The sequence below is a fragment of the Acomys russatus genome, chromosome 25 (assembly GCF_903995435.1).
Source record: "Acomys russatus chromosome 25, mAcoRus1.1, whole genome shotgun sequence".
Lineage (NCBI taxonomy): Eukaryota > Metazoa > Chordata > Mammalia > Rodentia > Muridae > Acomys > Acomys russatus.
In genome coordinates, this window is record NC_067161.1 from 48,077,302 (window position 1) to 48,090,814 (window position 13,513).

The window sequence follows — 13,513 nt, forward strand, 5'->3', positions numbered from 1 at the left end:
GGTGTTGTTGTGGGGGTGGCTAATTGGATGCAGCCCCATCTGATGCCGCTAATGTCTGGTGTCCATAGCGACTATCACTCAGTAGCCGTGGGACTCACTTTGATTTTCTTCCCTGGGGTGAGAAGATGGCAAGAGATCAGTTGAGAATGGCTGCCTATGCTCTGACTGGGGTGTGCTGGCACCCAAGGCAGAAACGGGACCACAAAGCTGGATTCAGCATTCTGTGGTTATTTCTGAAACAAGGCTACAGCCCAGGTTGGCTGAGGGCCAAGTATCAAGGGACTTGTCTTGAGGGGGCCACAGGTAACAAAGAAATGACATCCCAAGCCGAGGCAGAAGTCCTATGCCTTCAGAGCACCCTGGGGCCTCAGGACCTCGTGCAGATGCTGCCTTTTCAATGATAACAACAGTTATGAAGACGTGGGTTTCAGGCTTGGGTCTGCAAACGCACATGTAGAGGCCTCCTGATGTTTCTCCCCTCACAGGGGGAAGGGGGTCAGTCCTGATAAACTTACCTTACACCAGAAAGACCAGTAGGGGGAACTATTAAGCGACCCCTCACCTGAGCTACAACTTCCATCAGTTACTCTTTGTACTGTAAGAGGCTCCACTGTTTCCCTCCTCTGGAAATTACAGTACTGGCAGGGAGTTACCACCCACTGCTGTTCCCCACCAAGAGAGAAGATCACACTACACATTGCTACCAGAGAGGGGGGAGGGGATGGGAGGGGAGAGGGAGAGAGATGTCAGAACAGTGCAAATCAGGAATTAAACAAACAAACTCTATGTGCACATTCATGCCTGTTGAGGCCAGAAGAGGGCACTGGTTCTCCTAGAGCTGCAGTTACAGGAGGTTTTAAGCTGCCCTACATGGGTGCTAGGAATTGAACTCAGGACCTCTGGGAGACACAAGTACTCTTAACTGCTGAGCCATCTCCCCAGTCTTTCTCTTCTAAGTTTATATATATATATATATATATATATATATATATTTTTTTTTTTTTTTTTAATGTGTGTTTGTCTGCATATATGTAAGAGCATCAAATGTGTGTAAAGAGGCCAGCCCTGGATCCTTTTCAACTATAATTGAAATGGTGGTGAGCCACCATGTTGGTCATGGAAACAGAACCTAGGTCCTCTGCAAGAGCAGCCAGGGTTCTTAATAATTGATTCATCTCTTCAGCCTCTCCTAGCCAGCCCAAGTATTTTATTTTGTTGTCTGTCTGTCTGTCTGTCCATCCGTCCATCTGTCCGTCCATCCATCCATCCATCCATCCATCTATTCCTTTTTTAGATAGGATCTCCTTATGTAACCCTGGCTGTCCTGAAACTGCTTTGAAGATCAAGCTGGCCTTGAACTCAAAGAGATCTGCTTGTCTCTGCCTTCTGAGTGCTGGGATCAAAGGCATGCGCCACCACACTGATTTTAAATTCTTTTTAAATTTAAGATTATGTCTTCATTTGGCTATCTTGTTTGTGGGTGTACACGGTGGTGGTGGTGAGGTTTACACACTTGACATGGTGCTAAGTAGATATCAGATGATCACTTACAGCGTCGGCTCTCTCCCCGTAGGTCCTTCCACCAGGTGGGTCCTGAGCATTGAACTCAGCTCATCAGCATTGGAGGCAAGGGCCTGTACTTGCTGGATCGAGTTACTGATCTCTTCCAGGGACATTAACAATTCAAGCATGTGCAAATGTCTGTGCTGCTTTCTTTTCTTCGGCTCAGGTGTCCTTAACATGGATACTGCCTCTGCACTGCAAATGCGATGATGGTTTTGTACATGCTAGGCAAACTTGTAGCTGAGGCTAGCTTTGAACTCATGGTCCTCCAGCCTCTACTACCCAAGTGTTGAGATCATAGGCATGTGCCACCATCCCACCTAGCCACTGCAGCTTCAAAATTATGCAATGTGTCTCGGAGTTTAGTCACCAGATTTGTGTTCAGGGTCTTCCCACCCACTTCATGGACAGACAGAGGAAGTTGCCTCTAATCCCACTCCAGTACTGGCTGTGGCTAACCTTGTCTATCCATCCAGCCACACCTGGATCAGTGTGTGTGTGCATGTGTGTGTGTGTGTGTGTGTGTGTGTATGTGTGTTGAATTCTGAGGCAGTTGCCAATTGTGGTAGGAAATGTCCTTGTCCCCAGCAAGACAATTCTAGTGACTGCTGGGGCAGGGGCTTTCTCCACAGCCTTGACAACATAGCGAATTTTCAGGTTTCAAAAGCTGTTGGCAGAAATTTGGCTTTGCTGCTTCTGCTTCATTACTCTGTCATGTTTTTCCACACTGCTGCTGCCTTTCGAAGGTCGTGGCTGGGTCCTGCTTGGCTCCCAGGGACCCTCCAAGGACTTGATGAGACCCTCTATGGGCGGGTGGAGCATCCCACACACTGCCTGGCCCCAGGGAAGACCCTTTCACCATTTGCATTTCTACTCTGATAATGCCATTGGACTTCCTGTGTGCAGCTCCCCTTACCTTTCCCACTTCCTCCTCTATCCACTCTCCATCCGCACACCCCACCCCAATGTCTGTGTGTCTAGTGACCACCCTGTGGGAGAGCTTCTCACTCCCCAAGGACCCAGTGTTTTCTGGAAAAGCCAGACTACGGCAAATGCCTCTTGACACCATTCCTTAGGACACGTGCTCAGGGATGAATTCCAGGGTGGATTCGGGTGTGGTGCCATCATTTCTGTCCTCTTTAAGTTCTTCTGGTCACGGGGCTTGAGGCAGAGCTAGAGCCTGGAATGCTTGGAGAGATGCCTTAAGCAGGCACAGCCTGGTGGAGCTTCCTGTGGTGACAGAAACCTTCTGTTTGTGCCACCCTTGTGCTTGGTCACACTGGGGATGTTGTGAAAGGGACTGAGGAAGTAGGGTCTTTAACTTCATTTAATTTGACTTAATGTAGATGTAAATAGTTGCCTGTGCTCAGCAGTGGCCATATCAGATATAGTACCAGTTCCAAGATACACACATTTAGGGATAAGAATGGGACACTAAAAGCTTTTTAATGGGGCCAGGTATGGTGGCATATATATGCCTCTAACCTAAGACTGAAGAGTTGGAGGATAGTGCATCTCTGTGACTTCAAGACTAACATGACCTACATAGGAAGTGAGACCTTGTCCCCACAACAAGGAAAATTTAAAAAAAATAATAATAATAAATAAAAGTGAAGGCTCTCATGTAGCTCAGGCTGGCCTCAATCTCCCATGTAATGTAATATGTCTTTGAACTTCTGCCTCTACATGTATGCATGGGCACATGTACCCTAACAAATAAACAAATAAATACAATAAAAGCATTTTTTTAAATAAAAGAGGTGCTATGTAAATTCCCATAAAAAGGCCATGAACTTTGTGGCTTAAGCAACACATTTTTTCACTCACAGTCCTGAGGTCTGAAATAAGTCTCACAAGGCTGAAAACCCAGGTGTGGCCTGGGCTGGCTCGTTGTGAGGCTCCGAGAACGCCTCATTCCTTTCCCTTCCATCTTCTGGAGGCTCCTTGCTTGGGTCATGGCTTCTCATCGTGTGGCTTTCTCCCCTTTCCTGTGTCACACGGTTTCTTCCCTCTCAGAACTCTGTCTTCCTATTAAGAAAGATCTTTTTGTTTCATGGTGGTGCTGAGGTTTGAACCCAGGGCTTCCTAGGTGCTAGACAAGCCCTCGGCCACTGTCCTGCCTCCTAGCCTCTCTTAGGACTCTTTCAGTTGCATTTAAGACCTGCCTGGAACTACCCAGTGTAACTCTCCATCTCAGAATCTCTAATGTAACGCGCCCTTTGAAAGTGCTTTCTGCTAACTAAGGTAACTTTAGCAGGTTCCGGTCATGAAGCTTTGAAGAAAACTGGGTGTGGAGGGGCACCTCTATAATCCCAGCCCTTGGGAGGCAGAGGTAGGAGAGTCATGAGTTCAGTATGGCTATCTAGTAGGTCTGAGTTCGAGGGGACAGCCTGGGCTACATAATACCCTGTCTCAAAAGAGAAAAGAAAAAAAAGAAAAGAAAAGAAAGTGATTTTGGGTCTTTTTTCCCCCCCCTACCCCTGGGAGTCCTTTCAGTAGTTGAATAAGAGGGGTTGTTTTAAGCAGAGAGCATGCTGGGTCAGTGAACTTGGGCAGCACTTGCTAGCTCATGGACCACCTGGGGATGTGGGAAATGTGCCTGGTAAGGCTTAGAGCACCATTTGCCCCTGGGTGCTTCCCTGGCTCCCCAGGAGACTGATCCTCAGAGAAATGTGGAAGCCTGAGGACTGGCCCTGTGTGATCTGAGCGCCTGCAGTGGGAGGTGAAGACTTGAGTGAACCCCAGGCTGCAGACAGGAAGTGCTGGGGAGGACTGAGGAGGGGCCAGCCCCTGCAGCAGGAGCCACTACCTGAGCCACACCTGCCAGGCTGGAGAAGGTGTGGCCTCCCCAGAGAAGCAAGGCAAGGGCTCTAAACAGAGGGAGAGGCCTCCTGGCAGCACCAAGGTAAGCATGTCATCTCTGGGGACCAGAAGAACTAGGGACAGAAAATTGACTGGGTAAGGGGAAAATTAACAAGAGTGATCTGCTGGTGTTTGCCACAGTGACCGAAGTTGGAGGGTGGGATGGATGGATTAGTTCAAGCTTAAATAAAATAGAAAATCTAGTTCCTCTGCCTTACTGGCTGCCATCAGGCTAGCTGACAGCAAGCACAATGATAAAGGTGAAGATGGAGGCGAGAGATTTGAGGGGGGACCGATCTGGGTGCGAACACACAGATCTAACACTCTGTGGATGCTTACTGACAGGGCTCTGCAGGTGGGGGAGGAGGTGCTGCATGCCGGGTGAGTAAGCTCAGCCAGCTCCCTCATCTTCTAAGTATTCTTTGGGGTGGAGTGGCGTGGCGTGGTGGAGTTAAGCAACTAGCAGGCTAACACAAATAAACAAGGAAAGCATTAGCTGGTAGCGAGTGATCTGGAGAGTTCCGAGGACTGAGGGGACTGGGAGTGAGTGGGTGGCTTCTTTAGTTTGAGTACCCAGGGAAGGCCTCTCTGAGAAGGTGGCCTTTCAGCTGTGGTGTAGATGCCAGAAAGGACCCGGCCATGAGAAGAGATGGCGACGGCACTGCAGGTAGGGAAAAGAGCAAAACCATGAGGCAGGATCAAACTTGCTTTGTCTGGGAACAGCGAGAACTGAAGGGACGGAGAGACCTTTCTGCAGGGATGAGAGTATCTTCCATCCCCTTGGTGTCTCACTGGTCACATATGACTGTACGGTGGCCCGCGAGGCGGAGGAGCTGACTTTTCTATTTTATTTGGGATTGGAACATTTTAATTATAACGTAACAATTGTGGGTGAGCAGAGTCTTCTGCACCAGACAGCACAGGATGAGGAAGTCAGGAAAGCTGCCAGTAGGGATGTTAGAATGGCAAGAAATGAGGTCAGTCCCCATTGCTTTGTGAGTTGTGCTAGATAGTATGACATTTTAAGGATTTATTTATTATTTTTATATTACATGTTTGGGCGTTTTGTCTGCATGTGTGTATACGAATCACATGCATGCCTGGTACCCAGGAGGCCAGAAGAGGGCACTGAACTCCCTGGAAATGGAGTTTAGGATGGTTGTGAGCCACGATGTAGGTTCTCGGAACTAGTACTCTTAACTGCTGAATTATCCCTCCAGCCCCATAATATGAAAAAAAAAAAGTTATGCAAAGCTTTCGGATGATTTTAGTTAGAAGGTTGACATAATCCCATTAGAGAGAGAGAGTGTGTGTGTGTGTGTATGTGTGTGTGTGTGTGTGTGTGTGAGAGAGAGAGAGAGAGAGAGAGAGAGAGAGAGAGAGAGAGAGAGAGAAACTGTTTTTGGTGAGAGGTGTAGGCTGCTCAGGCTCACCTTGAACTTCTGAGCTTAACTGATTCCTCGTTTATACTCATTGAGACTCATGTGTTAGCCTGCAAGACCCCTCTCAATCTCTCTCATGTGTGTGTGTGTGTGTGTGTGTGTGTGTGTGTGACACACGTGTGTGCATTCATGTGTGCAGGTGCATGTGATTCTAGATGCATGAACTCGTGTTGTGGACATTGGGTGTCTTCCTCGATCACTCCACATCCAGGACTTGGCCAGTTCAGCTGAGCTGGCTGACCCACAGTCTTCAGGGACTTTGCCTGTCCCAGCTATGCCAATGCTTGGATTACAAATGAGTGACACTGCTCAGCTTTTATGTGGGTGCTATGTGTCAGAGGATGACCTTGAACTTCTGATACTCCTTTCTGTTGTGCAAACTTTGCTCCTCAATTATTTCTGATTAGTTAATGTAAAAGGGGGCGCTGGGCAGCCTGTACTGGGCAGAAGAGAGATAGGCAGGGCTTAAGTTCCCAGGCTTGAGGCAGGTGTCGGGTAGAGACCAGAGGAGGACGAGAGAAGAAGGAAAGGCATGGACCATGAGCACATGGCCATGAGGGCTTGCCTGATGGAGTGAATCCAGCCCAGACAGAAGAATATGGCAAGTAATATTGGGGAATATGGCTGGGAAATAGCAAAATAGCTCAGAGGGTTGATATCTGCCCAGCTCTAATGCTTTAAAGCTTACTATAAATCTAATACGCCTCTGTGTCTTTTATTTGGGAACTAAATGGTCTAAATTGGGTTAGAAATCTCTAATAGATAATTAACAGTTAAATGGAACTTAGCAACCTCCTTTCCCCTCCCCTCCCCACCCCCATCCCCCCATGCCCCGACCCAACACCCCCACATCAAATAGTTCCACTTCACCTTTCTCCACCTCTCAAGTGCTGAAATTACAAGTGTGCTCCATCAGGTCTGGTACATGCTAGGGAAGTGCTCTACCAACTGGGTTACAGATAGTAGGTTTTTTTGGGGTGTTGGTTTGTTCTTTTGCAAGGAAGGAAGTTCCTTGTCAGATTCACTAGATTGCTCCTGAGCATCAATATAGGGATGACAAAAAGCCAAGTGACCATGGGAAAGGCTTGAGATTGGAGCTTAGGGTCACCAGGGAATAGAAAATGTGTCAAGCAGGTGGGCATGGTGGTGCATGCCTTTAATCCTAGCACTCAGGAGGCAGAGGCAGGTAGATCTCTGTGAGTTCAGAGGCCAGCCTGGTCTACAGAGTGAGTTCCAAAACAGCCAGCGCTGTTACACAGAGAAACCCTCTCTCAAAAAACCAAAAGGAAAATGTGTCAAGTTATGAGTCAGAATCAGGTCACCAAAGTGAGTATTTAGAAAAGAAGGAGAGAGCCAAGAGATACTGTGACTGTTAAGACTGAGCCTAGGGGAAAGATCTAGAAAGACACCATGGTAGCCAGAAGTCACGGTATCTAAACCCAGAAAATACTGAATGTAACTGGCTGGCCCACAATTTTAGGAAAAACAAGTATCTTTAATTTGATAAAGACATGAAGGTCATTGGTGACATAAAGGGGAGTTTTGGGGACTGTGTAAGGGGGATTTAGAGATAAGGAAGTAGAAGTTGTGACTGACTCATAATATTTTCAGTGAAAATGTTGAAAAACCAGAGAATAAGGCAGGATCTGGAAGCTTGGAGGCAAAGGACAGACTGGTTATTTAGATGGATGGGCATTATAGACTGATGGGGGAATAGGTATGGTTGCCTTTGTTGGTAGACAACATTTGGCTCACTGAGATGTCTGTGTACATGATGTGGGTAGGATGGAATTTGTGTGGGTGATTGAGGAACAGTCACTCTGATGATGGTGCCTGTCTTTCTAACTGAAGTGTGAGGCAAGGCCACTGTCATAAAAATAAGTGGTTGTTTTTAAATATGGAAAACAAACCCACTGCGTGACTGTAATAGGGGACTGGCCTGTTTGTATTATTCTCCAACTTCAATATACAAACGCATCACTAGGGCACAGGTTAAAAGACAGATTTCCTGAGCTGGTGTTGACCCTACTGGGCCCTGGACCCCACTCTGAGCAGCAAGGTTCCACAGTACTTCATCAGTGGGAAGCTTAGGAAGACACACTATTTCCAAACAGGAATCCAAGATTTGGCTCAGAACCTGCCCATTTCACTGACAAATAGAGTGAGTAGAAATGCTGTCTCCTTGAGATTGTGGCCTTCTATTCACAGCATGTCTCCTCCTTGTTAGACTTAGCTGGGGAGCTTAAGTGAAAACAAAACAAGAGACAACAACAAGAAGAAGAACAACAGAAACAACTGAGACAGAACAGTAGCAAAAACAAGACCCGAAGCCTGGTTATTTCAATGGTAATTGAGATTCTGAATTAACTCCGTTTGGGTGGGGCCAACCTGTATTTAAAAGCTCCCTTGGTCATTCTGATAGTAACTCAAGCATGAGAAGCACCTGTGCAAAATACCAGGTCAAGGGAATGACCATGGGAGGAGGTAGCAAAGATGGGGTGGAGGCAGGTCCACCTAATGATTTGTGGTCTCTGGTCTGTATAAACAATTTGAGTCACTCAAAATGAGCATTTGAAGGCCACTTAAGTTACTTAATCTTACATAGTCCAGCCGAAGAAATTCCATGCCACTTGGCAAAAGCAATATGGCTTTCATAGACCTTGAGATGGCCTCATTATATGCAAGGCCAGACTTCCTTGGGACATCTGGTCTACCTATGTATTACTATGTGGTAAGGGGGTTACTCAGATGGTTCTGTGAGTGCTGGTCCTCCTAGAAAGAAGGCCATCAGCAATTTGAGGCACCTTAAAGACCCACAACAGGGTCAAGAGCAAGAAGACTGAAAAACTGAGAGCCCACCTTAGATGATGAGCTCATCTAGTTGTCAAAACTCGTGACAGCGTTTCTGAGACTTAGCAGGCCCCCATATTCTATTCATTATGCTTGCACAGCAAGTGTCTAGTCCACTGTGCCATGTCCTCAGCCTGGCTTTGCCTTCCTCGGCACCAGCTCCATTTTCTAGCTTAGTAACCTCTTCATAAAGATTCCAAAAGCGACAGCATTTTCTTAAAAAAGAAAACAGGAAAATCACTCAGCAACTTTCAAATAAAGCCTGAAGTGGTGAGATTGGGATGGGAGGTCAGCCTCATCTTCCTCTCACAGAATGAGAAGACTATGGGTAACACCCATGGGAAAATCAGAGTCCATTGATTCCAGAGAAAGGATAATGGTAACTGCGGAGAGACGGTAGGAATGAAATCCTTGATTTTCAGCGTTTAGCAGAGTGGAATGTGAGAGATCCGGTCTAGCTCCCAGGCAGACAGGAAGTGGTATGGTTAGCATAGCAGAAGTAGATGGTGAAGTCTTGCGATAGAGAGGCAGAAGCTGCAAGTTGACCAGTATGAGCCAGTGTTTAGCTGTTGTGTGATGCTACTTGAACCTATATTCATGCAAAGACATTAGGAAGGGAAGAGGATGGGGAGGAAACCAAAGGAAACAAGTATTGATCTTTTGAGTAGGATAATAGCAGGTTGGGCTAGACATATGAAATCAATGACAAAAAGCCATTGCTCTTTTTCAACTCCCTGTTAAATGTGAATAAATCCACCAAGTCTTTTTTTTTTAACCCAAGTTTCCCATTTCCCTTTCTTAAGCCTTTAGAACTCTTTACAAGGAAGGGAAGAGATGAATTTTGGTTCTTTCTTTTCCTGCCTCTCTTTCCATTCCTGGGAAGATGGAGAGAGAATGAGGGAGCTGGTACTAAGGAGCTAAACAAAAGAGCTACAGCGTTTTTGAGACTCAGCAGGAGAGAAGAGATGCCTCACCCTTAACTGCACCCATTATATACCTTCAGGTGGGAAATTGAGGCTGACTTGGCCCCCCTGAGTTTGGAAGCAAATTAACTTACTGTTTGAGATGCATTAGGTTGGCAAGAGTGTAACTTTGGGAAGGTGGAATTTGCAGAGAGCACTTGGGACTGGAACAGGGAAGTGGTACACCCAGGGTGACTAATCTTGCAAAGTGATGGGGATTCCGATCCCTTTTTACATGGAGGGCTCTGCCTGTAGATGTGTTAGCATTGGTCTGGCTGGCTCTGTTCCACCTGGTATGAAACGCTTTCCTATTGTGTTGCTTATCTCTGTCAATTGCACAGAAAGTCTTTTTTTAAAAAAATGTAGGAGGAAGAATTAAGGAGGGCAATTCACTACTACCACCAGTAATCCCAGTGTAAGGGTAGGAAGCTGACCTCTGCCAAAGCTAACTCAGAGCACTGGAAAGATGACTCTCGCATCACTTAACACCGCGGCTGTCTTTAAGCTTTGCAGTGGCTTCTGCAAAGGTTTGCAAAGTCTCTGGCCTACTCGGAGTGTTTTCAGCTGTGATCAAGGCTGCCTGTTTCAGTATTCATGGTGGGAGCCATGTGGAATCCTGTCTTTAGCTCCCTAGGAATGCACTCCAGATTTACACTGTGGCAGTGGACCCAGCTGCATTTGGTAAGCTAGGGTGTGGCCAAGAGAGTGCCTGGATGGGTGTGTCCCCTCTCTCCACATGTTCTGATGATTCACATAGTCCTGCTGGCCCCTCCACAAGATGAGAAGATGGGACTGAGAGACAGTCCTGGAACTGGTTAAAGTGGGCATCGGGCAGGCATTCCTTGCTTTCATGCCCACACCCACCACTCTGCCTCTTGGTTCAGGATTTTAGTTATATTCAGAAGACGGTGTCTGCTGCTGGTGATGTACCCAGCTTCTCTTGCCTTCTATGATGCCTAAGGTACAACCTTCCTCTGCCACCTCAGGCAATGGGTTGAGAAGCCCTGGCCCAATATGGGCAAATGAAGGCTCCTTCCTGCTTGGCACCTAGACCACTGTAGTTCACCTCCTCACTCCATTTTCTCCTGTACGGCTCAGTCTCTGCAGTGAGTGCAGAATAAAGATCTGGGCAGAAGTCACTGGGTGAGGACAAAGGCAGCCACACTGTTGTGTGGTTAGCTGTGTCATTTCATCTGAGTCGAGGAAGCTACCTCAAGCGTGCTTCAGAGGAATTCAGGTTGTAGGTTGCGACATGAGTCCAGCCTGGGCTCTGCAAAGAGGCTCTGTCTCAAAAAAGCCTACTGATTGATCAATCAAACAACTGGCTGGCTACACAACCAGCCAGACAAGAGCAAAAAAATACATAAATAAGTAAGTAATTAAATAAAATAAAAAGCAAGAAGCAGGATTTCACTTGAAAGAAGAAGGACCAGGGACAGCATGAAGAGGATGGTCACGGCCAGAAGCCTCTTGCACCCTGAGTCCTCTTAGACGAAAGGGGCCCCAGGGTCTATTTAATCCCCCTCTACCCCTGGCTCATGGCTTGAAGCTGCCATGTGTACCCTGGTGTGCTTGCCTGAAGATTCAAATGAAGTCATAGAGCCAATTCAGCTCTGAGACCATGTGGACTGGTAAACTTCTGAAAGATAGATTCTTCTGAAAGGGAGCTTGGGCAAGGCTGGGAGGGGGTGGGGGGAAGGGAGGAGGGAGGTTGTCGTCACTGCATCAGGCAGCTTGGAATGAATACTTGCACAGGTGTTCACCAAAGGCTCACTTGGCTGACACATCCAGTGTGCTCTGCTCGCCCTGGGTTTTGGTGTTGAGCCATGGGTCCTGCATCCTCCATGTTGCTATTTCTTCTCTGTCTGAGGGATGTGTGAGGCCTGCAGTTGTCAGGACACCAAGAAGGCAAGAGGAGAGGAGAGTTGCCTCTGCTCTCATATCTTCCTCCCATTTTCAGTTCACAAAACACTGCCAGCCACAGTGGCCCATACCTCGCAAGGCTGAGATAGTGTGTCTTGGACCCAGGAATATACACTAGCTAAGGTAACATAATGAGATGCCAATCTCAAAATGAATATAAATGGTCACCAGGAAGAGATTATTGTGTGACTTTCTGTGATGGTTAAGATTGTTTGGTTGGGTCGGGTTGGTCTCGCCCTACCACCCACCACCAACTCGACCCAAGCTAGAGTCATTTGAGAAGAGGGAACCTCAGTTGGGCTGGAGAGATTACTCAGAAGTTAACAGCACCATCTGCTCTTCCAAAAGTCCTGATGGTGGCTCACAACCAAGAAGATCTGGTGCCCTCTTCTGGCATGCAGGTATACATGCAGGCAGAACATTGTATAAATAATAAATAAATAAATCTTTTTTTAAAAAATGAAGATGCCTCCATCTGATTGGCCTGTAGGTAAATCTGTAAGGCATTTTCTGGACTAATTATCAACGTGGAAGGGCTTAACCCACTGTGGGATGTGCCAAACCTGGACAGGTAACCCTGGGATATATATATTAAGCTAGTGATCCATGAAGAGAAAGCCAGTAAGCCGCATTTCTCCACAGTCTCCGCCTCCGTTCCTGTCTCTAGGTTCTTGCCTTGAGTTCCTGCTCTGACTTTCCTCAATGGCGGATTCTAAACTGTAATCTGAAATAAATCCCCCCAAGTTGTTTTTGGTAAGTGTTTTATGACAACAGCCGAGAAGCAAAGTAATACATCTGAGTAATCTACAGAGATGACAGTGAGTGACTTGGCCTGTCATTGTAACTTGCAGTTTTACTGCGAGACAGGTAACCAGAGCAGGGGGATTTAGAATGTTTTAAGGGATCAAAAATTGGGGGAATAGTAGATATGTCACAGAACAGAAGGTATTGGCCCATGAAGAACAGTGTTCCCAGAGACCAGAGCAGGAAGGCAGCCCAGGCCCAGTGATCAGGAGAAGCAAAGGCACACAGGTGTCCAAGGAGCATCCGAGAATTCCCCAAAAGCCTCAGGCCTTCCCCATCTCATGCTGGGCATGGAACCCAGGGCCTTGTACTTGAGGACCCCCAAATCCAGCTTATGTTCTCCATCTAGAAAAGGCCTTGTGTCTGGCTGAGGAGTAGAGCTGGCCTGAGAGAATGATGGAAGGAAGGTGGTTGAAGCCCCTGGTGGGCTCTTCTGTGGCAGAACACCCAACCTGGTGTAAGCAGAGGGATAATGTTCTGGACTACACCATCCAGGTCGCAGGTAACGGACTCTCAGATTCTAAAGGATGGACTTCTCTCTCACCTCCAGCCTGGCATAGCCTTGAGACAGCTCCAGGCTGACAGGGCCTAGCAACTCCAAACTGGTATCCTGCCTGTGGAGGCCAGCAGCCAATCAGCTGTTTCCCCCAAATTTAGTCCTGTTGGATGGGGCACTGTTGGAAACCAGACTCCATATCTGGAAGGATGATTATGCCAATAATCTAGCTGATGGGTCCTAGTTAATGGTTTGGGGGCTCCCCACAGTAAGACAGGGATACCATCTCCATAGGAAGGATGCCAGGGGCTAAGCAGGTGAAAGCCACAGACTGACCACTGTGCAGCAAAATAGTGTACCTCTAGAAGGACCAGGGTGTTTTCGGTATCATGCAGGGAGGGCCATTTGCAGGTTAAGGAGGTGACACTCTCCTAGTGGACATCAGAGGGTGTTTGGAGGCAGAGGGACTAGTGGGTGGGGACTTGAGAGATTCTGACAGTTGAATAGAGAGACTTGGGAAGTGTTGATGGTAGGGAGTTTGATTAGACAAAATGAAATCTGAGCCTTGGCTTGGCCTTCCAGGGCCTATATGTAAGGAATGTGTAAGTATG

The 13,513-nt window shown here is 47.3% G+C and overlaps 1 protein-coding gene across 5 annotated transcripts in view; it reads left to right on the forward strand.

Moving 5' to 3' along the window:
- The window catches only part of Gas7 (growth arrest specific 7), a 218,733-nt gene that overhangs the window by 63,329 nt on the left and 141,891 nt on the right, over positions 1 to 13,513 (forward strand). The window contains exon 1 of one of the 5 annotated variants that reach the window (XM_051168031.1): positions 4,386 to 4,468. The exons of 3 other annotated variants lie outside the window; for them this stretch is intronic. Coding sequence is in view for 1 of the 2 variants with exons in the window: in XM_051168029.1 (XP_051023986.1) it covers positions 5,075 to 5,092 (18 nt within the window). In the remaining variant the exon portion in view is untranslated. Of the gene's footprint in view, positions 1 to 4,385; positions 4,469 to 4,903; positions 5,093 to 13,513 lie in introns of those variants that run through there. One more of the 5 variants, XM_051168029.1, reaches the window with a different exon arrangement.